General features: G+C 39.0%; 2 protein-coding genes across 2 annotated transcripts in view; one reads left to right on the plus strand and one right to left on the minus strand.

The window, feature by feature from the left end:
- The first annotated feature begins 265 nt into the window (after positions 1-265).
- tppp3 (tubulin polymerization-promoting protein family member 3) lies at positions 266-10410 on the plus strand. The gene is made up of 4 exons (XM_034185018.1): positions 266-376; positions 8601-8804; positions 9148-9301; positions 10161-10410. Exons 2-4 carry the CDS (start codon positions 8617-8619, stop codon positions 10353-10355), a joined length of 537 nt encoding a protein of 178 aa, XP_034040909.1. The 5' UTR covers positions 266-376; positions 8601-8616; the 3' UTR covers positions 10356-10410.
- Positions 10411-17686: 7276 nt separating this feature from the next.
- plekhg4 (pleckstrin homology domain containing, family G (with RhoGef domain) member 4) overlaps positions 17687-26605 on the minus strand; it is an 86060-nt gene continuing 77141 nt past the window's right edge. Inside the window, exons 21-28 of the mRNA XM_034162759.1 lie at positions 26207-26377; positions 25949-26129; positions 25753-25869; positions 25336-25483; positions 25125-25219; positions 24865-25043; positions 23628-23695; positions 17687-17960 (exon numbers count right to left, since the gene is read on the minus strand). Coding sequence (XP_034018650.1) covers positions 23657-23695; positions 24865-25043; positions 25125-25219; positions 25336-25483; positions 25753-25869; positions 25949-26129; positions 26207-26377 — 930 coding nt within the window. The 3' untranslated portion in view covers positions 17687-17960; positions 23628-23656. The remainder of the gene's footprint in view (positions 17961-23627; positions 23696-24864; positions 25044-25124; positions 25220-25335; positions 25484-25752; positions 25870-25948; positions 26130-26206; positions 26378-26605) is intronic.

The following is a 26605-nucleotide window of genomic DNA, read 5'->3' on the forward strand; positions in this document are numbered from 1 at the left end:
CATCATCACACACATTTACATGCAGTCCTGTGCACAGACGAGGATTCTGGAGTTTCTGCCCTTACGTTACTGGGACTACAAACTAAATTTATATTTATGTGAGGAAAAAAACCCACGTTGGAATTATTATAAAAAAGTCTTTGTTCCAGTACATTTTTATGTGTTAAATAACCTTTGACCTTTCTGGCAAAGCAGTGTGGTTTGTCCCGTCCATGGACTCTGTGTCCCTCCCTCTCTGTTCCACCCTCCCCTGATGTCAGACAGGATGTCGCCATGACAACAGTGTAAACAGATGACAACAAGCCGTGGGCTGGTGTGAAGGCTGCTGAGGACGAGAGGAGAAACACGAGAAGACGACCGAGCCGAGAACTTGCAGGTAAAACACTTTTCTCACTTATCTTTGAATGTCATTCATACAATGAATAAATAAATAAAATAAAAATTATCCAAATGCAGTATGTTTATGATTTATTATCACAGTTTTTTTTCTACTTGGCACACATTAATAAAAAATGTTGAATGAGAGATTTCTATTTATGTTTTGTTCTGTTAGTCCTTTGGATGGAGGTCCACATCAGGTGCACCGGCTGATGATTTTACAGAAAACCGTGCACACTAAATCTTTCTGAAATTTGGCACAAACAATCTTTGGGGGACTGTCTGCTCGTAGTACGTTGGACTTCCTGTGGGCCCCCAGGACTCCAAAGAAAAAGGGGGGGGGGGGGGATCTCTCTCAGTTCAGTTTATTGCAGAAAAACTGTTTAATAAACTTTTTTCTAATTTTGCATAAATATTCTTTGGGAGTCTGGTTATAGGACCCCCCTCCAAAAAAAAGGCAAAACAAAAAACAAAACCCATTACCTTTGAATTGTTCTAAGGGCACCCCGAAGGCACCCCAAATGAGCCAAATTTTGCACATTTCTCAATTTATTACAGAAAAACGGTTCGGTATTCGTTTTGATTGATTCTTTCTGTGCTGGAAGCCATGTAGTAAACAAGAGCTTCCAGCAGGGGGCAAGATGTTCAAAGACAGAAGTGTGGGCTCATTGTTTGGGTCTGTTGTCGCTTTTGATGCTACCAGAAGTGATCGTGGTGTTAAAACTCAAAGTCAGTTTATGAGTAGTTGCAAATGTACCAGAGACAATACTGGAATTTATCGGTTATCTGTAACTTCCGATACATTTTTGGGTGGTTTAACGTTTTATCTTTATCAAAGATAACTTTTCAGTTATCTGATTATCTGTTATCGAGTTAATTTTTTGGTTATCTGTGCCTGCCACTGCAGGTGTGGCATATCCAGATGCTGATTAGACAGCATGATTATTGCACAGGTGTGCCTTAGGCTGGCCACAATAAAAGGCCACTCTGAAATGTTCAGTTTTATCACACAGCACAATGCCACAAATGTCAAGTTTTGAGGGAGCGTGCAATTGGCATGCTGACTGCAGGAATGTCCACTAGAGCTGTTGCCTGTGAATTGAATGTTCATTTCTCCACCATAAGCCGTCTCCAAAGGCGGTTCAGAGAATTTGGCAGTACATCCAGCTGACTTCACAACCACAGACTATGAGTAACCACACCAGCCCAGGACCTCCACATCAAACATGTTCACCTCCAAAATTGTCTGAGACCAGCCATCTGGACAGCTGCTGTAAGAATTGGTTTGCAGAACCAAAGAATTTCAGCAAAGAAAAATCTTCAAAGAAACACTGTCAGAAACGGTCTCAGGGAAGCTCATCTGCATGGTCATCGTCCTCATCAGGGTCTCAACCTGACTGCAGTTCGTCATCGTAACCGACTTGAGTGGGCAAATGTTCATATTCAGTGATGTCTGGCAGCTGATAAACTCTGTGCGAAGGAAATATGTTGCACTGCGTGAAGCAAATGGTGGTCACACCAGATACTGACTGGTTTTCTGTAGAGTCCCTTAAGCCCCAGTCACACGGCACACAATGACAGATCGAAGGAAAAAAGTCACAAAGTCACAAATCATCAAGAAAAGGTGGACAAATAATCCTGCAGTTTTCCCATCACAGAAAAACCTGCAAATCAAGAGCACAAAAAGGAATGAAACAAAACCGAAACTGAGAGAAAAATGAAGCAAACATCGACCTTGACACTTTAACAAAATCAAAACTAGACATTTATGATGACAGGACTGACAGCAGGTTTGAGACAGACTGCAACCAGCCTTGTGCTCATGTCTGCAGCACTGGCGGGTGCGGGGTTTGGTTGTCTTGACAACGTGTGCGCACACGCAGGCCAGCCACAAACAGCTGGAACGTGTGTAAATAGTTACAGTAGCTGATAAAATATTCTTGCCGCTATTGTTTCTGTATGAAAACGTTGCTTTTTGTCCCACACATGGACGAGTCATCAATGATACAAGGATGTTACGTTCAGCTTGTTGGAGCTTTAGTTATTGATCCATTCAGATATAGTCAGCATTCGTGCAAGATGTAAGACTGGGAGGTTGGATGACAATCAAACGGAATAGTGACGTTACAGAAACTACGCAAACAATGAGGAACTGTCACGACATAAAGCAAAACAAAATATGGACGAATTGAGGTTGTCGTTGGGATTCATTCACATTTTTCAACAGTTTAAAAATTCTGATGAGGCCCCAGCTGCAGGAACAAAGCTGGACTACGGTTAAACGATGTCAACGTAAGTCAAGATTTCTTGTTTCGTTTTGGGTTCGGTGTCCTTCATTAGTGCTGTGTGGGGTTTTAATTGAAAGAGTAACATGATAATTTGGAAAAAAAAATGGTCACGTGACTCTTGGTGCCAAAATAGCTTTCGCTGTTAATCTGTCTGCATGTAAATCCAGCTATTTTATTTATTTATTTGATGAAAATGCCGGGTTGTTGTGCATTTGCATGCACAAATAGACACAACAAGGGCTTCAAGATGTACAGATTCCCTTCAGATCCGAACAGAAGAAAAATTTGGAAAATAAAGTCAGCAGTGTGGGATGGAAGCCCACATCATCGTCAAAGCTTTGCGAGGTAAATTTATTGTTCAGTCCCATGTACAGTAAAACTCACCTAAACCATCATCGTATAAACCAGATATTCCCAGTCACCGGACAAAAACAGTCCCAAAGTTTTTGTATTGTTTTCCATGTAATAAACACCACATATAACAGATTTTGTACAATGGATTTTTCGCTCACATCGGATAAAATGTCCCATCCAATCGCAATTTCCATTAAAAACTGCTCGAATATGGGACCGGAGTCATTTCCCTGATTAAAAGCCAGACTGTTTATTTTTTCGCACCAAGCTCAGATTTGGACCTGCAGCCTGACGTGCACCTGTTAAATCAGACACCACAAAAGGTGATTTGACACTTCTGCATCCACTGCTTCATCTCCCATCATAATAATTTGTTTTTGCAGTGTGCACACTGATTACATATTGGGGTGGGATCACATGTGTTTGGAAGAAAAGTGCTTTACTGCACAAAGTCAGAAAAAGATTAAATTGTGCAGCTTACCTTTGAACTGGAGATGATGATTGTAGAAGGAAAAGCTTGTTGAGGGTCAAATTAGTCCAGAATAAAGCATAATCCAGAGATGGAGAACTTTAAAACTGTCACGCACGTCATTGGATGACATGTAGTTACAGAGCTGCAGAAGCATAATTCAGGCTTTAAATTAATTAAATAAATCATCATAAATTGTACATTTTTGTAATTTTGATAGCTTAACTTAAAATATGTTGAAAACATAAAAGATTCTTTCAGTAGTTCAGTAGTTGGACCCAAAATGGCACCATGTTTTGAGTTGATGCCACTCTCTCAATTAAGGGACTCTAGTTTTCTGACTCCCACCCCCCTCCAATAAAGCAAAATTGCACATTTCAGAGTGGCCTTTTATAGTAGCCAGCCTAAGGCACACTTGTGCAATAATCATGCTGGCTAATCAGCATCTTGATATGCCATACCTGTGAGGTAGGATGGATTATTTCAGCAAAGGAGAAGTGGTCAGTAACACAGATTTAGATTTGTGAACAACATTTGAGAGAAATAGGTCTTATGTTTAAGATCTTTGAGTTCAGCTCATTTAAAATGGGAGCAAAAACAAGTGTTACATTTATATTTTTGTTCAGTATGTATATGTTTTTTTAAAATCACATTTACCTTTGACATGAAGTTACAATTCATGAAAAATACAAGCCCAGTTCCAATGAAGTTGGGATGTTGTGTAAAATGCAAATACAAACAGAATACAATGATTTGCAAATCCTCTTCAACCTACATTCAATTGAATACACCACAAAGACAAGATATTTAATGTTCAAACTGATAAACTTTATTGTTTTTGTGCAAATATTTGCTCATTTTGAAATGGATGCCTGCAACACATTTCAAAAAAGCTGGGACAGTGGTATGTTTACCACTGTTACATTACCTTTCCTTCTAACAACACTCAATACGTGTTTGGGAACTGAGGACGCTAATTGTTGAAGCTTTGTAGGTAGAATTCTTTCCCATTCTTTCTTGACTTCAGTTGTTCAACAGTCCAGGGTCTCTGTTGTCGTATTTTGTGCTTCATAATGCACCACACATTTTCAATGGGCCACAGGTCTGGACTGCAGGCAGGCCAGTCTAGTACCTGCACTCTTTTACTATGAAGCCACACTGTTGTAACACATGCAGAATGTGGCTTGGCACTGTCATGCTGAAATAATCAGGGACGTCCCTGAAAAAGGCGTTGCTTGGATGGCAGCATGTGTTGCTCCAAAACTTGGATGTACCTTTCAGCATTGATGGTGCCATCACAGATGTGTAAGTTGCCCATGCTATGGGCACTAACACACCCCCATACAGCACAGATGCTGGCTTTTGAACTTTGCGCTGGTGACAGTCTGGATGGTCCTTTTTTGTCTGGAGGACACGATGTCCATGATTTCCAAAAACAATTTGAAACGTGGACTCATCGGACCACAGCAGACTTTGCACTTTGCGTCTGTCCATTTCAAATGAGCTCGGGCCCGGAGAAGGCGGCTGTGTTTCTGGATGTAGTTGATGTATGGCTTTTGCTTTGCATGGTAGAGTTTTAACTTGCACTTGTAGATGTAGCAACGAACTGTGTTAACTGACAATGATTTTCTGAAGTGTTCCTGAGCCCACGCAGTAAGATCCTTTACACAATGATGTCGGTTTTTAATGCAGTGCCGCCTGAGGGATCGAAGGTCACGGTCATTCAGTGTTGGTTTTCGGCCTTGTTGCTTATGTGTAGAAAGTTCTCCAGATTCTATGAATCTTCTGATTATATTATGGACTGTAGATGATGGAATCCCTAAATTCCTTGCAATTGAATGTTGAGAAATGTTCTTAAAACTGTTGAACTATTTTTTCACGCACTTGTTCACAAAGTGGTGAGCTTCATCTCATCTTTGCTTGTGAACGGCTGAGCCTTTTGGGGATGCTCCTTTTATACCCAATCATGACACTCACCTGTTTCCAATTAACCTGTTCACCTGTGGAATGTTCCAAACAGGTGTTCTTTGAGCATTCATCAACTTTCCCAGTCTTTTGTTGCCACTGTCCCAGCTTTTTTGAAATGTGTTACAGGCATCCATTTCAAAATGAGCAAATTTTTGCACAAAAACAATAAAGTGTATCAGTTTGAACATTAAATATCTTGTCTTTGTGGTGTATTCAATTGAATATAGGTTATAAGAGGATAATGAGAGGATTTGCAAATCATTGTATTCTGTTTTTATTTACATTTCACACAATGTGCCAACTTCATTATAATTGAGGTTGTAAGTAGAACAATGACAAAAGATGCATGAATGCTGTTCATTTATAAACAGTACTTCTTTGCAGCTTGATTTTGATTTTTACAAAGCGCTTGAATCAGTTGTTGAGACTTTGTGGGACATCCCAAGAGTGTCGGGAAACCAGTAAGTTGCTGAACATCCTAGTTGGCTTTTTCACATTATCGTGAGTGCTCAGAAATCTGGGGTCCATCAGGGTTGTGTGCAGTCACATCTGTAAGGACCTTTTGTAACCGTGCCTCCATCAGTCACCACAATGATAGAGTTAAAATGAAACAAGACGTGTTTGTAGTGTAGACCTTTAATAAATGTAACCAAGTAAGTCCTCATAGGCCCTGAGGTCTGTTGGGCCGGTGCTTATCTCCAGTTTCTGCGATATGAAGCGGATGAGAGTCCATGACTCCCGCTGGAAAAGTACATCGTAGCAGGTTACTGATCAGCAAAGGGTGATACAGGGGTGCCCAAGTTTGGTCTTCGAGATCTACCTTCCTGACACTCTTAGTTGTCTCCCTGCTCCAACACACCTGAATCCAATGAAAGACTTGTTAGCAGACTTTTAATGAGTCTTTCATTGGATTCAGGTGTGTTGGAGCAGGGAGGCAACTAAGAGTGTCAGGAAGGTAGATCTCGAAGACCGAACCTGGGCACCCCTGCCTGAGACAATACAGATTAAGTGTCTTGTCCAAGCACACAGACAGGTAGTATGAAAGGGATTCAAACCCAGGTTATGCCTTACTATAAGCATGATATTTAATATCAAGTGAAGTTTGTCACTTTTACCACATATGAACACACTACTGATGGATGAGTTCAGGAAGTCACTGAAAAAGCCTGAATCGTCAGTTAAGGGGCCGCATTCATCGGCCACATCTATCATAAGGTGCCTATAAAGGCTTTGAAGGCTCCTTAGAATGTGGCTGATGTATGCAGCCTTCTTACCCTGAAAGTGAAGGATACAACAGATATATTCTTACACATATCTTACTGAGCTAGTGGGTATTTGTAAGAAACTCTTGGAGGAACCCACGTTATCTCGTATCAACTTACACAACACAGTAGAACTCATGAAACAATCTTGGCAACATCATTAACATGCAGCCCAGACTCACATTTTTCTTTGTGACACTATCACCAAATGTGTCTCATTTTAGTTCAAGTTTCAGTCACTCTTTTTAACCCCAACTCGAACCATAACCCCACAGTCCAAACTTCTGTGATACGATCATGGAACACTCTTACACTGTCATGAAACTCATTTCATTTTCATGACGGTATCATGAGGTAATAGATTAAATCACTTTCTGTGGCACCACCACAAATTTGTGAAGGGCTGCACTTTGTTGCGTCTCCATTGTGCACACTCATGGTTGGCTGAGAACGTTGTCAGGGCTGGTACAGCGCCAATGCCTGGAATTAATGTTATGAGCAGGAATCATGATACCACTAGGAGTTTTGGAATTTGACAATTTGGTGCCCATTGGTAATCATTGTCCAAATCCTGAACACGACCACTCTTTAACAAATAGTGAGATGTGTCCTTTGCATGAACCAGCACACAGGAAAAAGAGGACACCTGAAATGAAATATGCCAACAGAAAATAATAAATATACACATTTTTAAAAAAGCAGCAAAAACAAATCCTGCACCAAATCCTCTATGAAGATCAGTCAAAATGTTGATCAGATAAACTCCTCAGTCTGATACAGACTGTCCATCAGCACATATCTACAGGGGTCAGAGGTCATCACATGCATTAATATGCAGTGCTATGCACAGACTGAGCTTCTGGAAATAATAAAATGTGACACGTTAATACATCGTCTTTTCACAGCAAACTGATTTATAAAGTGTTGTTAGCGCCCTCTACTGGACCAGTTGGTGATGCTCAAGCAAAAATCATTTATTCAGATTAAGCTTGGCATAAAAACATTTTATCTATCAACTATGATAAATTAGTTATGAAGTAACCAGTTAGAATATTAATTGACTGTATTTAATTCCATGCTGATGAGGGATAATTCATTTTACCTCAACTCACATCTTCAATATCAAGAGATTTTACTCATACAGGTTTCAGGAGTCGTCGTATTCTTATTCATCTTTTCCCCACATTTATGTGAGTCGATGGTTCTCATGCACTTTCTTCGTACAGTTTGGTCCTGAACCTCTTTTTCCTTCATCTTGTGTCCATTCATTTCCACTTCTTTATTGACATATTTATCATCTTTTCATCATGTCTCAAACCACCTCAGCTTATACCTTCCATTACTTTCTTAAATATTTCTCCTGCTGTTATTGCTCCTCTGATTCTCTCGTTTCTTACTCTGTCTGGCTTTATAACACCAAACACCCATCTCTCCATTCTCCTTTCTTCTCCTGGACTCTGTTCACTGCCCACGTCTCATCTGCATACAGCATTGGTGGTCTTAAAAATCTGATCTTTAACCCTTGTAGGCTATCAGCTCTGACTGGAAAGGTCTCAGGTTAGGTTAGAATACTATCTGGAAGGATTGATCTCATACAGGTGAACTTGTGGAAAAAATTAAAATATGAGCAAGGCTCAAAAGCTGGCGACAATGATCACATAGTGGAGCAGGTATGTGAAATGATTGTGTGTTTTATGGTAAAAGCAGAAAATTTAACACAGACATTGTTTTATATATATATACATATATATATACATATATATATATATATATATACATATATATATACATATATATATATATGTCATGCCAAGCATGTAGATCCAGAGTACAGCTTCAGTGGTGGAAAGTTTTCGATTCAGATTTGGTTTTGCCTTGCAGATTTTTTTTCGTCATCATGGCGGAGAGTTCAGACACAGACCTGCTGCTGTTATCTTTTAAGAAGTTTGCCATTCACGGAGACGTGAAGGCGACAGGGAAGGAGATGAACGGAAAGAACTGGGCCAAACTGTGTAAGGACTGTAAGATCATCGACGGCAAGAACGTCACCTCCACCGACGTGGACATAGTCTTCTCCAAAGTCAAGTGAGTGAGCTGACATGTTTGTGAGAAATATTCATCACTCTGACAGGACCACCACTATGATGTCACACTATGGTAATCAGTGACTCCACCCCAACCCACCTGCACCCCCCCAAAAAACAAAGAATTAATTCATTCAGTCTGAAAAATGTCTGAATTCAGTCTGAAACCAGTTGATTGCTATCACGATGTAAAGACAATTTCAAAAACTAGAAAAAAAAAAAAATACTTCTAAATTCAAATCAATTGTTCCTTTAATCCTCAACAGAATGCAAAATTAAGTCCTAAATTCTGCCGCAAAATGCAAGTAACTCCATAATAAACTCCGTTCTGTGTGTGTCTGAAGACAGAAGACATCACGGGTCATCACTTATGAGGAGTTCCAACAGGCTCTGGAGGAACTGGCCTTGAAGAGGTTCAAAGGTCAAAGCAAAGAGGCGGCAGGGATGTCCATCATCAAACTGGTGGAAGGCAAAGAGCCCACCAATGTAGGAGTGACGGTAAGAGTCCAACACAAGGTTAGGTTTGAACACTACCTCCAGTCCCAAAAAATAGAAGACCATCCTCACATGAACGTCATCAGTGGACTGATCGTAGGTTGGACTGTACTACTGTTCATGAAAGGTGAAACAGGATCCTCTTCAGTGGTCTCACTGCTCCGTTTGATCAATATCAGACTTGTGGTTTCTTCATTGCCAGAATTAAAAACTTTTATTACTTATATAATCTTCTTCTGTCTGAGATAAATGGATGAGGTGTTGGACCAGAGTGGAACTGGATTGTGTCTGAATGATCCAACAGCTGTTCAAACAGAACTCAACAATAAAAGTCAACCTGGACAAAAACACCTTCAAGGGGAACACCAGAAAGGCTTCTTTTTGGTCATACCAGATCTGCTGTGGTGAAAAACTGGAGGGGCTTAAAAAGAAAAATTACCTGAGAAAAGGTTCTTCACCATTTGAGATTACACATGTCAAAATAAGCACAGGTTTCACTAGTTAATACACTTTTAATCCAGATTCTGAGTCAGTTTAAAGCTGTTTTTTTTTTTTTTTAATCAAACTTGAGCTGTCAGTTAGACTACATAACAGCGCTAGCACCACGAGCTACCAGGACCTGTCCTGAATCTCAGTGTATCGCTTCATGTTTTGAGCTGATCAGGAACCAACAACAACTGCTCATTTATACAGAAAACTGACAAGTGTTCATGTGTGTGTTTAATTAGGATGTTTCTCGGCCGTAACAGGGCCAATAACTCTGTCCAAAAGGGGGCAGTATGGAGTCAACACGATGAAATGTCAGCAGGTGTGTTTTTGGTTTGGATGACATGTTCTAATATTTTGTGTTGTGTTGTAACAGAAAGTGGCGAAGACTGGAGCTGTGGACCGGCTGACTGACACGTCCAAGTACACGGGCTCCCACAAGGAGCGCTTTGAGGAGAGTGGCAAGGGCAAAGGTCGCAGTGGAAGGGAAGAAATCGTGGAGAACACGGGCTACGTGGGCGCGTACAAAAATGCTGGGACGTATGACACCAAAGTAAAGGGCAATAAATAACATCGTGAGCTACAGGGTAGCAGTGCCACCTGCTGGGGGCTTGTAACCGCTTTGGTTTGGAACAAATTTTTAACTTTAAGCTGTGTATATGTGAATGTTTATTGCTGATCTCTGCTTTAACAAATAGGGATGTTTCATTGTCTATACGTATAACAGAACAAAGCAGCCATCTTGTCACTTGTCACAAATGGCCATAGAGCAGTGTGTTGTGTATATAAATAATGTCAAATCTTAAGTTCACCTCGGAAAACTATCAATTGCTCAACTCTCTTTGACGAAGTCAGCTTTGTTCTTAAATAAATGTGAACTTAATACATTTTATAAATGAATAGGCCATTGCATACAGCATGCCTACCAAGGAATTTACATGCTGGACATCACCAGAAAATAAACATAAAATTCACATCTCACTCTGTTTTCATGTGCAGATTTTAGACAACACTGCTTTATAAATATTGGAAATCATATGAGATTTGTAGGTTTGAAAATACGATGTTCCTTCTATGAAGATATACATACAGTAATGTACCACACTGTACAAAGTATCCGGACTGTACACTCAAGTTTTCTTTTAAATACAAAAACATTTAATTTCAATCAATCAATCAATCAACATTTATTTATAAAGCGCTTTACAGCACCAACTGCTGTCCAAAGCACTTAACATTAAAAACACAAATTCACAAAAATAAAACACATATACAATAAAATTTAACACAGCAGAAACATGAAACATGAAAAAACAGAACGTCACCTCTCCACTAGGCATTAAAAGCCAGTTTAAATAAATAAGTCTTTAACTTAGATTTTAAAAGTGCTAGGTCAGGAATAGTACGTAATTCAAGAGGTAGCTTGTTCCACAGTCTGGGGCCAGCTACCGCAAAAGCATGATCACCCCAGGGTTTGTATCTTGATCTCGGAACATCTAAGTAAAGCTGGCCAGACGCCTGTAATGCCCTACTGTAGGTGTGCAAAGTTAAAATTTCAGACAAGCAGGGAGGTGCAAGGCCATAAATAGCTTTAAAAACAAATACTAAAATCTTAAAATCAGTTCTAAAATGAACTGGAAGCCAGTGGAGTGAGTACAGGACGAGCGTAATATGCTCACATCTAAAAGTGTTTGTTTAAAGACTAGCAGCAGCATTCTGCACCAATTGGAGATGTGCAAGAGAAGACTGATTAATACCAGAATAAAGTGCATTACAATAATCAAGTCTGGAGCTGATGAAAGCATGAATGGACGTCTCAAAATCACGTCTACTGAGGAAGTGCTTTATTTTAGCCAAAAGACGAAACTGGAAAAAACTTGCTTTGACAACAGAATTTATCTGTTGATCGAACCTCAAACAGCTGTCAAATATCACTCCGAAATTCTTGACAGCTCGTTTTACGACCCCTGGCAAAAATTATGGAATCACCGGCCTCGGAGGATGTTCATTCAGTTTTTTAATTTTGTAGAAAAAAAGCACATCATAGACATGACACAAAACTAAAGTCATTTCAAATGGCAACTTTCTGGCTTTAAGAAACACTATAAGAAATCAGGAAAAAAAATTGTGGCAGTCAGTAACGGTTACTTTTTTAGACCAAGCAGAAGAAAAAAAATATGGAATCACTCAATTCTGAGGAAAAAATTATGGAATCGTGAAAAACAAAAGAACGCTCCAACACATCACTAGTATTTTGTTGCACCACCTCTGGCTTTTATAACAGCTTGCAGTCTCTGAGGCATGGACTTAATGAGTGACAAAGAGTACTCTTCATCAATCTGGCTCCAACTTTCTCTGATTGCTGTTGCCAGATCAGCTTTGCAGGTTGGAGCCTTGTCATGAACCATTTTCTTCAACTTCCACCAAAGATTTTCAATTGGATTAAGATCCGGACTATTTGCAGGCCATGTCATTGACCCTGTGTGTCTTTTTGCAAGGAATGTTTTCACAGTTTTTGCTCTATGGCAAGATGCATTATCATCTTGAAAAATGATTTCATCATCCCCAAACATCCTTTCAATTGATGGGATACGAAAAGTGTCCAAAATATCAATGTAAACTTGTGCATTTATTAATGATGTAATGACAGCCATCTCCCCAGTGCCTTTACCTGACATGCAGCCCCATATCATCAATGACTGTGGACATTTTCATGTTCTCTTCAGGCAGTCATCTTTCTAAATCTCATTGGAACGGCACCAAACAAAAGTTCCAGCATCATCACCTTGCCCAATGCAGATTCGAGATTCATCACTGAATATGACTTTCATCCAGTCATCCACAGTCCACGATTGCTTTTCCTTAGCCCATTGTAACCTTGTTTTTTTTCTGTTTAGGTGTTAATGATGGCTTTCGTTTAGCTTTTCTGTATGTAAATCCCATTTCCTTTAGGCGGTTTCTTACAGTTCGGACACAGACGTTGACTCCAGTTTCCTCCCATTCGTTCCTCATTTGTTTTGTTGTGCATTTTTGAGACATACTGCTTTAGGTTTTCTGTCTTGATGCTTTGATGTCTTCTTTGATCTACCAGTATGTTTACCTTTAACAACCTTCCCATGTTGTTTGTATTTGGTCCAGAGTTTAGACACAGCTGACTGTGAACAACCAACATCTTTTGCAACATTGCGTGATGATTTACCCTCTTTTAAGAGTTTGATAATCCTCTCATTTGTTTCAATTGACATCGCTCATGTTGGAGCCATGATTCATGTCAGTCCACTTGGTGCAACAGCTCTCCAAGGTGTGATCACTCCTTTTTAGATGCAGAGTAACAAGCAGATCTGATTTGATGTAGGTGTTAGTTTTGGGGATGAAAATTTACAGGGTGATTCCATAATTTATTCCTCAGAATTGAGTGATTCCATATTTTTTTCCCTCTGCTTGGTCTAATAAAGTAACCGTTACTGACTGCCACAATTTTTTTTTCCTGATTTCTTATAGTGTTTCTTAAAGCCAGAAAGCTGCCATTTGAAATGACTTTAGTTTTGTGTCATGTCTGTGATATGCTTTTTTTTCTACAAAATTAAACAACTGAATGAACATCCTCTGAGGCCGGTGATTCCATAATTATTGCCAGGGGTTGTACATAATTAGCCAGGGCACCAAAATTTGGTGTTACCACATTTGGTATGCCAGAGTGCTCAAACACCATGATCTCAGTTTTACCATCATTCAGGTAAAGAAATTTTGGAAATTTACAGTACAATTTTCTGTATTCCATAGTTTCCCAGGCTCAAAATAATTGTACAGCTGGTTAGAATGCAGTGACATCATGGCAGATAGTGGCTTCAAATTGGGCAGTCATTGAGTAACAGATTAAGGAAGAGATCAGTGATGTACACATACATCAGGACGTTTTTCAGCTTCATTCAGTCATGTGGCACAGGTCTGATGTCAGAGGTCACGTTTGGTTGTGCTGAAAATGTATAACATTCTCTGAAACGTTCAGAGAATAAAAACGCAACGAGTTCAAAGACAGCTTTACTATTCTTGGATTGTTTTTCGCTGCCACATTATTGGACATTTTGATTTTCCAAACTGGAACTTCTGCTTTTCTATTGGACGATTCTAGTTCCGGTGTCACCAACCGAATGCTCCCCCCTAAAAATTAGTTCCGCCCTGCCTTCACTGCACACGTGTCATTTCAGGCTGTCTCCAGCAATTCATTGATTATCACCTTGTTTCTGCTTAAAACTGCACTCCAGTCATCATCTATCTCAGCAACAGATATCTGAAGCTCCTGTACAATCATTTACACATAATTCAGCATTATTTCATAATAAAAGAGTGGGGAAGCGATCAGAGTGCCACAGCAGCACGTCAGACTCGTCATTTCAGAGCGTCAGTAACGACTCACCGATTATCGCCTCGTTTTCTGCTTACAACTGACCCCAAATATTTAATCTCATCTACTTTCATCTGCTTGGGTTTTCACTGTGCTGCCTGTATTGTTTTAGCAACCAGTGGGACCAGTTGGTAGATTTTCAAGAACGGGTTCAGAAAGAACACAAAATCTTATTTTTTGTATTTAACAATCTACTGTTAGAACTGGAAATATGACCACAACATAAACCTTAGCAATTGCTGTTACATATTTTTAATATATACATGTTACTGAAGGAATACACCATTAACTATATTAGCATGGTAAACCACTGTGTGTTAACATTTGTTTGGCCAACATATGAAGAATGACAGCAAAAGATTTGTATTTTGCACTTAACACCCTAATGATAAACATATTCCTTACATTCTAAGTTATTGAGTTTTGAACTAGTCTACATGCTAACAATAGCATATCAACATGTTAAATTTTCATGTTTTCCTTTCTGAGGCTTTTGACATTGTTGACATGATTCTACAAGTATCGACTGTTTACTGTTATAGGTGTGGGTTCATTTGTATGCTACTAAAAATGACAGTTGAATTAAAACTTTTTTCTGAAGTTTTGGCACTTAGCTTTATTAGCTTAACATGCTAACAGGCAACATATTAGATGATATTACATGTTTTTGACCTGCTGGAGCTGCAAAATGAAAATGTAAGGAAATATGCTCCATTTTTTCTTATTGATCCATCTGAGGATCATTTAGATATTTTTGCAGCTTTGTGATTTACAAAAATCTTTGGTTACCTGACAATAAATATTTTGGTTTATTTTTTGACATTTTAGAGACTAAAAAAAATAATATGAAAATAAATTATGCAATTCAACCCAAATTATGATTGTGCAGTTCATTTTGTTTTTTTACTTTTATTTTTCATTTTACAATAAATTTAGATTCAAACCTGAGATATTGAGTATTTTGTGTTTACTGTGTTAACAGTTTGATGCTCGTTGTTGGAGCTTCTAAACTTCTAGATTGGGAAGTTTATACAATAGGTAGCTGACATTTTTCAAGGGTGGTAATAAATTAAGGAACATTTCTGAGTTGGAATGGCATGTGAGTTCAGAAGGTTTTTAGCACTTTAGACCTCAACAAATTTTACAGGTGGAACTCAACCCTTTCATTTCCTGTTAATTATGTATTTTTTAATGTTAATTTACTGTCTTAATGTATTTATAAATTGTTTAGGTTCTTGTTATCATATACACACACTATTATCATCATCATTATTATTACATTTTATTATTACTTCTATTTTATCACTTGATTTTGAAATGGACCACAATGGAAATAAGAGCTTTCACTTTCTTGTGTCATCCATGTATTTTTAACGTTATTTACAATTTATTTATTTATTTATATTTATAATTAGATTTACCGCTCCCTGCTGGAATGGCGTGTTAATCCAGAATGTAATTAGCAACGTTAGCTATTATCCGCAGTGTCTCCAACAATATTAGTCCTATTAACGTTCCATTTTGGCGTCGATCATCCTTGACCCAAAATACATAAGCATACCAAACAGCTCTCCCCGGTTTCTGCATGATAGAAGCCACACACACGCACACAAAGGCCATTCGGCTATTATAATATAGATATGTGAGACTTTGTGGTAAATAAAGAAAATATTTAAACAAATAAATAAATGTGAAAAATTAAATGTAAAAGTTCCTAAAATGTTTTTCTGATGACTGGTGATGCAGGAACCATACGTTTGCGGTTTGAACAGTTTGACGGTGGTGGTTGGCTTTTATTTGCAATGTTGATGGACAGGCAGACAAATGAGAACAGTGGTACGGTGCAGGTCCAAGGAGTACAGGTAGATGAGTACTTTAGTCAACTGTTCAAAGTAATGAAGAATATGGCAGAAGGGAAGAAGACAGAACAGAGCTACAGATGTGATTTTTCTTAGGCGTGACGAGGATGGACAGGAAGAGTGCAGGTTGGATGATTTGGAGACAAAGTGAGAGGTGAAACTGAGATGAAATGGGCATGTGCAGAGGATGTAAAGTATATCAAGTGAAGGCTGCTGAGCTACTAGTCAGAAAAAAGAGGGTGATTAGTGTGACACAAGAAGATGCAGAGAACTTTCTGAGATGGAGACTGATGATCCGCTATGGTGGCCCTTAATGCTAGCAACCAAAAGAAGAATATGACTTTTTAAAAGCTTCTGAATTCCATAATTAGTGGTCACTTTGAGCAACTGTAGCTGTACTTAAGGGAGCACCTGTAGAAGAAGTGCCTTATTGTGGTTATGAGCATCAAAATAAAGAATCAGACCAACTCATCCAGAGCAAATTTTTGGATCCCCAGATTTCTCCTCAGGATAAATCTTTGATAAATTTTGGTGTGGCCTATTATAGGAAAACATGTCTGGCACTGTGCAGTCTTTATAGCAAGGAAAGATGTTAAGATGTTTACGTTGTTGGCATAGAGTCCCTCAGGGTTTTGTTTTATGCCCACTGCTAGCTGTTCTCACTTTATGCAACACCACTGGATTAGATTTTGCAATTATGGGGATACTTATCATTGCTATGCTGATGACATACCACTGCACAATCCTGTCAATTTAGGTAAGGTTTGTGATATAAACAAATCTGATGCACTCAAAACATAAAAATCAAAAACAAAACTCTCTTGTTCCTAAAGTTGTCCAAATTTGGTTGTGCAAATTTTGTTGAAGTTCCTAATAAATACATTATTTGTGTAAATAAGAGCAGTGTGTTTAAAAAAGTGAGTAAAGATCAAAATACGTATACAGCTTTTATTTCCATACACACAAATGCAATAGGAACAACACATTCTATTCCAAATCAAATCATGCTGAAAAATTGATCAAATTTGTTATTTACAGAAAGTGAATAAAAAGTAGTATATGGCTACGACAGTACGTGTGCTCTGATTGGCTGATTTCCAGTCTGATATTTTCCCATATCAGACCGTTACCATGACAATCGCTGAGGATCGCATATCAAATTTGCAACTTTGTTTCCAAATTTCACTGTGCGAAATAAAACAAAACAAAAAGCAAAGAATTATGAACGACGAAGAGGACCATTCTCTGAGCGAATTTTGTTACACTGAGTTTGAATTGGAGGAATTAACAGCAAATGAGCTCAAAGTGTACAATGAAGACAAACAAAACAGCTCCGAACAGCCATATAATAAACAAATTATTAACCTTGCTTGATTGCTCAGTCTTTTTTGTACGGACCGAGTGCACCAAGGTCCGTACTGTCAAGACCTCGGTCTGATATTTTCCTGTACAGACCTCGTGCTCAGTTAATAATCCTTTATTATAAGGATTTTGAGCTTTATGCGATTTTTTTAAACACACGGCTATTATTTTGAACACAAATGTTACAGAGAACTGAACACAGAACTAAACGTGAAGTTTCATGGGAATAAGAATTTTTAACTTTTGTAATCAGAGGAAAATGAAGCATTTACTTTGTTTTGAAGAAACCAGTTTTATTGTTCAAGTAAGAAAAGCAACAGCAGGGTTGAAGTTACAAACTTGAGCCACAAACAACATAACAGCAGCTTTGAGCAGCAGACAATTTTATCAACTATCACATGTTAAGTACAAAACCAAAATGAACTGTACCTGCCATTTAGAAACAAAGATAAATAAAATAGAGTGTCTTAAAAAAGTGGTTTCAGTTAAACAGAATAGTGCTTTTATAAAACTGACTTCAGTGTGTTTTTCAAACTGGAACTGTTCAAACCTGCAGAGAGACAAAATATTTTCATGAGTTTACAAAATATTTGACTGTAAAATAAAAATGTAGTTACAATATCAGAAACTAGAGAGCATTATTGTATCTGTCAAATTTATTTTTGAGAAAACGAAAAAAAAAAAAAATAAGAACGTTTGTCATTTATGACCACAGTTAGCAAAAACCAGCAGTCTTTTTGGAGAACAAAAGTGCAGAATGGGAATATCACATTATTTCTTTACATTCTTCCTGAAGATGGTGGCATTTTTAGAATATGTCTGCATACTGTGCATCTGGAAAGTATTCACAGCACTTCACTTTTTCTACATATTGCTATGTTGCAGCCTTATTCCAAACTGGCATGATGCTGCCACCACCATGCTTCACTGAAGGGATGGTGCCTGGTTTCCTCCAAACATGATGCCTGGCATTCACACCAAAGAGTTCAATCTTTGTCTCATCAGACCAGAGTTTGTTTCTCATGGTCTGAGAGTCCCTTGGGTGCCTTTTGGCAAACTTCAGGCAGGCTGCCATGTGCCTTTTACTAAGGAATGGCTGCAGAGATGGTTGTCCTTCTGCAAGATTCTCCTCTCTCCACAGAGAAATGTTGGTGCTCTGACAGAGTGACCATCAGGTTCTTGGTCACCTCCTTGACTAAGGCCCTTTGTGCTCTGACATGCACTGCTAACTGTGGGACCTTATACAACCCCTGGCAAAAATTATGGAATCACCGGCCTCGGAGGATGTTCATTCAGTTGTTTAATTTTGTAGAAAAATATGGAATCACTCAATTCTGAGGAATAAATTATGGAATCACCCTGTAAATTTTCATCCCCAAAACTAACACCTGCATCAAATCAGATCTGCTCGTTAGTCTGCATCTAAAAAGGAGTGATCACACCTTGGAGAGCTGTTGCACCAAGTGGACTGACATGAATCATGGCTCCAACACGAGAGATGTCAATTGAAACAAAGGAGAGGATTATCAAACTCTTAAAAGAGGGTAAATCATCATGCAATGTTGCAAAATATGTTGGTTGTTCACAGTCAGCTGTGTCTAAACTCTGGACCAAATACAAACAACATGGGAAGGTTGTTAAAGGCAAACATACTGGTAGACCAAGGAAGACATCAAAGCGTCAAGACAGAAGACTTAAAGCAATATGTCTCAAAAATCGCAAATGCACAACAAAACAAATGAGGAACGAATGGGAGGAAACTGGAGTCAACGTCTGTGACTGAACTGTAAGAAACCGCCTAAAGGAAATGGGATTTACATACAGAAAAGCTAAACGAAAGCCATCATTTACACCTAAACAGAAAAAAACAAGGTTACAATGGGCTAAGGAAAAGCAATCATGGACTGTGGATGACTGGATGAAAGTCATATTCAGTGATGAATCTTGAATCTGCATTGAGCAAGGTGATGATGCTGGAACTTTTGTTTGGTGCCGTTCCAATGAGATTTAGAAACATGACTGCCTGAAGAGAACATGTAAATGTCCACAGTCATTGATGATATGGGGCTGCATGTCAGGTAAAGGCACTGGGGAGATGGATGTCATTACATCATCAATAAATGCACAAGTTTACGTTGATATTTTGGACACTTTTCTTATCCCATCAATTGAAAGGATGTTTGGGGATGATGAAATCATTTTTCAAGATGATAATGCATCTTACCATATAGCAAAAACTGTGAAAACATTCCTTGCAAAAAGACACATAGGGTCAATGTCATGGCCTGCAAATAGTCCGGATCTTAATCCAATTGAAAATCTTTGGTGGAAGTTGAAGAAAATGGTCCATGACAAGGCTCCACCCTGCAAAGCTGATGTGGCAACAGCAATCAGAGAAAGTTGGAGCCAGATTGATGAAGAGTACTGTTTGTCACTCATTAAGTCCATGCCTCAGAGACTGCAAGCTGTTATAAAAGCCAGAGGTGGTGCACCAAAATACTAGTGATGTGTTGGAGCGTTCTTTTGTTTTTCATGATTCCATAATTTTTTTCCTCAGAATTGAGTGAGTCCATATTTTTTTTTTCCCCTCTGCTTGGTCTAAAAAAGTAACCGTTACTGACTGCCACAATTTTTTTTCCTGATTTCTTATAGTGTTTCTTAAAGCCAGAACGTTGCCATTTGAAATGACTTTAGTTTTGTGTCATGCCTGTGATCTGCTTTTTTCTACAAAATTAAACAACTGAATGAACATCCTCCGAGGCCGGTGATTCCATAATTTTTGCCAGGGGTTGTATGTAGACAGGTGTGTGTCTTTCCAAATCATGTCCAATCAACTGAATTTACCCCAGGTGGACTCCAATTAAGCTGTAGAAACATCTCAAGGATGGTCAGTGGAAACAGGAGGCACCTGAGCTCAACTGTGAGTTTCATGGCAAAGGATGTGAATACTTATGCGTGTGATTTCTTATTTTATTTTAAATACATTTGCAAAAAAAAAAAAAAAAAAAAAAAAAAAAAAAAAAAAAAATCACATTGTTATTTTGGGGTATAGTGTGTACAATTATGAGGGGAAAAATGAATTAATCCATTGTGGAATAAGGCTGTAACACCAGCATGCCCAACCAGTCTACCTTGAGCTGAGTTCCAGTTGATCGAATGAAAACAAAAATGTTACATGCTTCTTCCTATCTGTGCATGCGCAGGGTCGAAAGGGCACGAGAAGCTGGAGTAGAGTGATACTACAATGGTGAAGCTAATAAAAACCCTGAAACCTATTTTCAATCAGGACTATCATTTTTTGATTTATTCAAATGCCAAGTCCAGCTGGCTTATCTGCAATGCAATTGTGGCTTTACCAAAGAAAGGGAATTTGGGAGTCGTATTTCCAGACGCAACAATGCAAACTTCCCAACTAAATCACCTCTGCCCACCGGAAAAGTCCAGGAATTGAAAAGTCTGCTACCAGCAGCAAAACAGTGTCTAAATATGGAAGATGTGATGGATGTGGCTAACAAGATTGCGTGTTCTGTTCAGGCCAGGAGTCTGTAGAGGCATTTATGCCGTGTACAGCTGAAGGAGATACATGAAGAACACACATACAGTAGTGTTCAGAATAATAGTAGTGCTATGTAACTAAAAAGATTAATCCAGGTTTTGAGTATATTTCTTACTGTTACATGGGAAACAAGGTAGATTCAGTAGATTCTCACAAATCCAACAAGACCAAGCATTCATGATATGCACACTCTTAAGGCTATGAAATTGGGCTATTAGTTAAAAAAGTAGAAAAGGGGGTGTTCACAGTAATAGTAGTGTGGCATTCAGTCAGTGAGTTCGTCAATTTTGTGGAACAAACAGGTGTGAATCAGGTGTCCCCTATTTAAGGATGAAGCCAGCACCTGTTGAACATGCTTTTCTCTTTGAAAGCCTGAGGAAAATGGGACGTTCAAGACACTGTTCAGAAGAACAGCGTAGTTTGATTAAAAAGTTGATTGGAGAGGGGAAAACTTATACGCAGGTGCAAAAAATTATAGGCTGTTCATCTACAATGATCTCCAATGCTTTAAAATGGACAAAAAAAAAAAAAAAAACAGACAGCACTGTAACAGTAAAACTTACAATTTCTAACCTACATGTTTATAAATGTAACTATTAAATTCTGTCTAACATTTTTGTAAAATTTAAATTCTTTCTAAACATTTTAGTTGTTGAAATTATTATTATTATTATTATTAAGTAGTATTAGCTTTAATCTAGGGCTGTTGTATTCTGGAATTTGACTGCACTTTTTGATAAATAAGTTTGTATGAGTGTGCCTTTTCACATATGAAAATCATCAAGTCAAAACAAAGATCCACCATGACTGATGACCACCTCGCAGCCTGCTTACGGCTGGTACTCAGCTCCTACTGTCAAGGCTATGAGAGACTAGCTTCCTACTCTCAGTACAGATGGGCGATACCGGGAATTTTGGTATTGATCCGATACCAAGTAAATACAGGCCCAGTATCGCCGATATCGATACGTTTTCATATTTAAGCTTCATAGATCCAAAGGATCCAAAAGACCTAGGATAGAATTTCGCCCAACATTATACGTGACAACAAAATACTTTATTATCACAATCAACATTTTGTTTAAAAAAAAATCCCTCAACACAACTTAAAACAAAATATCCTGAGGTAGAGGGCTGACAAACCACAATACAATGGTGCGCTGCTCTGTGTTGTGTGACACAGCGCAGCACTGCTTTTACAGACAGAGAGTAGACTTTGATGAATCGGCATGCGCAGCAGTCAGTGCGTGCAGGAGAGAAAAAATTCTTGAGTATCGATCTTTTTACACGAGGATCATTCAATATCAATACCAGCGTTGGTATTGATATTATCGATATTAGCATCGATCCGCCCACCTCTAACTCTCAGTGCCAGAAGTCCCACTAAGGTAGGGAACAACTTTTCCAACTTGAATTAGACATTGTATTATTTGGGTTGTTTGTTGTTGTGTTGTTATGGGCCAGTCCTACGTCTACTTGTGCTTATTCTTTGCACCACGCACGTTTACTTCAATAATGCATTATTATTGTTAAAACTTTATCTTTGTGCCAGAAAATTGTGTTATTATATTGGTGCACAATAAATTGTGGCTTATTATTCAGTGATGCTGAAATTGAAATAGTAACTGAAACCAAGTTTCTTGGAGTTTTTAATCGATGATAAATTAAGTTGGAAAATTCATATAAATTATATGAAATCCAAAATGTCAAAAGTTATGGAGATTCTGTATAAAGCACAACTTCCTCCCCCAGCATTTGTTGGTTACGCTGTATCATTCATTGCTTGTCCCATACATGACCTACTGGATTGAGGTTTGGGAAACACATAAAACAAACACAAACCCAATATTTCTGTTACAAAAGAAAGTTATAAGAGTTATAAGTAAAAACCATATTGTGAGCCAACAAACCCACTGTTTGCATGTTTACACATTTTGAAATTTTGGGACTTGGTTGGTTATATTACGATACAGACCATGTATAAAGTTAACAATAAACTCTTGCCTCAACATGTCCAGGAACTGTTTAAAATGAGGGAGTCCTGTTATCAATCCAAGAGGAACATTAGTATTTGACAGCTTAAAGATTCGAACTACTATAAAAAGTCACTGCATAAAAGGTGTTAAAATCTGGAACAACTGTTCTGACAGTATTACTTTGTTTGGCTGGCTTGAAAAAGTACGATAAATTAGGTTAACTGACTGTTACTGTTCTTCTGTTTTATCAGTGCGTCTGTTTTATCTATATTGTCTCTGCTTGTCTTTCTTGTCTTTTTTGGTATATGTTGTTATGAGTGTACATATATGTGTATAAAGCAACTGGTGAAGGGGGGCGTTTATAAGCTTTTGCTTCAGCCTAAACCCGTTCGGCTGCACAAAACTGGGAAACTGTTTGAGTTTTTGTTTTCTTTTGTTTTGTTTTGTATTATGAGAGATTATTTTGTTAAGTTTGTGTGTGCCGAATAAAAATTCATTCATTCATTCAATGTGGCTTGGTAGATCTCGATACAGTGTCATCTTTAAAAGTAGATCTTGGTTAAAAAGGTTGGGCACCCCTCACCCCTGTTGTAATATAACAAAATGTGGAAAAAGTGAAGTGCTGTAAATACTTTCCGGACGCACTGTTTATCAACATGAGACAAATTTTGGTGCATTCACTTACAGTCTGATCCACTGGGTTTGGCAGCAGACTTAGACAACGGTGGCCGGGCTGATGACTGGAGCCGATTTCTGCGCAGACATAAGCAGCATCATCTTCAATGGCCTTTCAATGCAACGATGAAACAGTTTGAACATCTTGAGGTCATGTGATACACTTCTAAGTCAGACGAGGTTTTGAACAGGACATCATGTGTAGATTGGTTTGATTATAAACTTTGAAAGTGGGTGCAGTGTAGTGGAAATTAATAAGCACTCATTTGTACCGCCTAACATAAATCATGACTTTTTATTTATAGGGACTCATAGATCTAAACATTGAAGATGGAAATCAAAACAAAGTGTCACAGCTTAACAGCACAACACAACTTAAATTGTTTGTGTCACACTTTTGTTTTTTGTTTTCTTTTTCAGTAAATAAAGACATTTTTCATGATTCAGAAATGTAAAGCAATTTGTTAAACACCATGCAGAATTAAATTCTGTTCACAGTGAGTGAGGGAAAAAACATCACTGATGTTAACTTACTAATTAGCATTGTTATCTGTCTTGTGAGAAGAAGTTGAAACTCTATTTCACCAATACAGCAGCTCCCTCCCAAGTTCTTCAGTTGGGAGGTGATGGTCTAGTGGTTAAGCACTGGGTTCAAACCAAAGTATCTGCAGTTCAGACCCCCACCAGACCAGACAGTTACTAAGGGCCCTTGGGCAAGGTCCTTAAACCCCGATTAGCTCCAAGTGTGTAGTGAGCGCCTTGGATGGTAGCACCTTGACATTGATGTGTGAATGCGAGACATCATTCTAAAGCACTTTGAGCTTCTGATTCAGATGGAAAACCATTGAGTTCACCAAAGAGTTGTATTTACTGCAGTATTTTCCTCCACTTTAAGTCACTCTTCAAAAACAGACTTTGCTAATGAGGTGGCTTTCCTCCTTAAACTGTGGTCGTTGCTCATCCGAATACCCATACCTATGTACCAAACTGCATTTGGTTGGTGATGGAGCTGACTGAACATGTGCTTACACACCATCAAGGCCTGAAAGCAGCCAGGAGGAAAGAGGAGGAACCCTCAGAGTGAGATCTGCTTTGTTGTCATATTCAATAATCTTAGCATGTATAATGTCACTTATATTCTCAGTGTAACACTGTTACCAGCGATGCCAAATAAAACGACTTTTCAGCTGATTGAACAGAGTGACAAAACAGACATGCAGCGGTCACAGATCGTCTGTGATACTCACCGCTGAAATGTATCGGCTGCTGAGGTGCTGCTTATTGCTGCTGCACATGGCATTGGAGGAGGAGAAAGGCTGGCAGGACTCTTCAAGCTGCATCTCCTGCAGGTGTGCAGAGACGCAGCCACTGTCCGAACCAGTAGATCCGGAGAGACACTGAGATGAAGAACCTGAACTCTCTGTGGCTGCACGACAAAGAAAAACTTTTATGGAACTCACTAAGGGCATCGACTGTACTGATGTGAATCCAAAGATTGAGTCTGTACTTATGGAGGGCTGACTGCTCGTCTCCTGCTCATCTTCCTCAATATAAGGGGTGGTGAAGGAGCGTTCACCAGGAGGACAGGAGGAGATGGAGTGACTGCAGAAGAACAGCAGAGAACAAGATGTTTGAAGCCACACTGTTACAACAATACAAATTAAATGGACCTTAAATATACTAAACTCATCTCAACTGATCCAAACCCAAACTGGTACCTGCGCATGTGCAGGTTGAGTGGTCCCAGCAAGCTGCTGGAGAATGATGATGGTCTTGATGGCCCAGGTTCTGAGGTCACTGCCCCACGTTTAAAAGGATTGGCATGATCAAAGAAGGACACAGCGATCGATGCCCTGGATCTGGCACCTGAACACATTTTTCCCACCATCATCATCAGTACAAAAATATCAAATATGAACTGATGATTTAATTAATGTTAATTAACTATTTATTTGATTAATGTTCAGGTAACTAATCTCTTCAATCACGTCTTCCAGCTTCAAGTCTTTGTGTCTTCAAATTGATCCTGATTCTAAGCTAGGCTAACAGAATTTTCACTTTACTTGTTCAGTTAAGCTCCAGCTGACATCATGGCAGTAAACCACAATCCTTTCAGACTGTTAAACGTGTGTTACCTCTGCTCTTCATAAGGCCATGAACAGCTCGGTCGCTGATGGCAGCATCGCTGGGCTGGATGTCCAGATATGGTTTGTTCCCAATCCCCATCGACACCATCTCCTTCATACGCAGCTCTGAAGCAAACACAGAAGAAATGTTGTAAATGACTATGACGACATATGTCATGCGAGTGCGCATCTTGTCGTCTCTGACCTTTGTTCCTGGTGGCTTGGTTCCACAGGATGTGGGCGATGTTGCTAGTCCAGGCGCGTTTGATGTCTGCAGTTGCTGCTTGAAGGATGAACGCCTGATTTTTGGATGTTCTGCGCCTGAACCAGATCTCAAATCGCAACCCGCTGTCTCCTGTGGACTCCGTCAGACCAACATCTGCTGTCTGGAAAGACAGGAAGCTTTTCTGATGACCTCTGAGCTTTGGGGGCCGGTTGGCGTTTGACCTGGGAGGATTTTTACCTTGAACGAGTGTTTGTAGAGAAAGACATCCAGACCTCCTTCCACCCTCTTGGGCTTACTGAAGAGAAGGAGCTCCTCAAACAGAAAGACATGGCGCTGACATTTCTTTCGTCCACTATAGACAGTGAACTCATCCTGTCGGATTACCTGACCCTGTTCCTTCAGGTTCACCTGGACACACACAATGGATGTGGACTCATATCTGAATCTTATTCCAACCACTGAACCTGCAGATTACATTTGACCCTGCGTCAGCACCATATGGCAAATTAATGAATAAATAAAGGAAATATCGCTGCTCACAACCCATGAAACATGGACGATCATTTAATAATTTCAAACTCGCCATACCTGGAAATCCAGTACTTCAAAGAAAACTGTCCTCAGTGAATGGAGTTT

This window comes from Thalassophryne amazonica, chromosome 2 (genome assembly GCF_902500255.1).
Source record: "Thalassophryne amazonica chromosome 2, fThaAma1.1, whole genome shotgun sequence".
Taxonomy (NCBI): Eukaryota; Metazoa; Chordata; class Actinopteri; order Batrachoidiformes; family Batrachoididae; genus Thalassophryne; species Thalassophryne amazonica.

Excerpts from the sequence above, each read along its gene's own strand:
- tppp3 (XM_034185018.1), top strand. The coding sequence starts at position 8,617 with ATGGCGGAGAGTTCAGACACAGACCTGCTGCTGTTATCTTTTAAGAAG. Across the intron at positions 8,805-9,147 it reads ATAGTCTTCTCCAAAGTCAA|ACAGAAGACATCACGGGTCA; the intron begins GTGAGTGAGCTG and ends GTGTGTCTGAAG. Across the intron at positions 9,302-10,160 it reads CCACCAATGTAGGAGTGACG|AAAGTGGCGAAGACTGGAGC; the intron begins GTAAGAGTCCAA and ends GTGTTGTAACAG.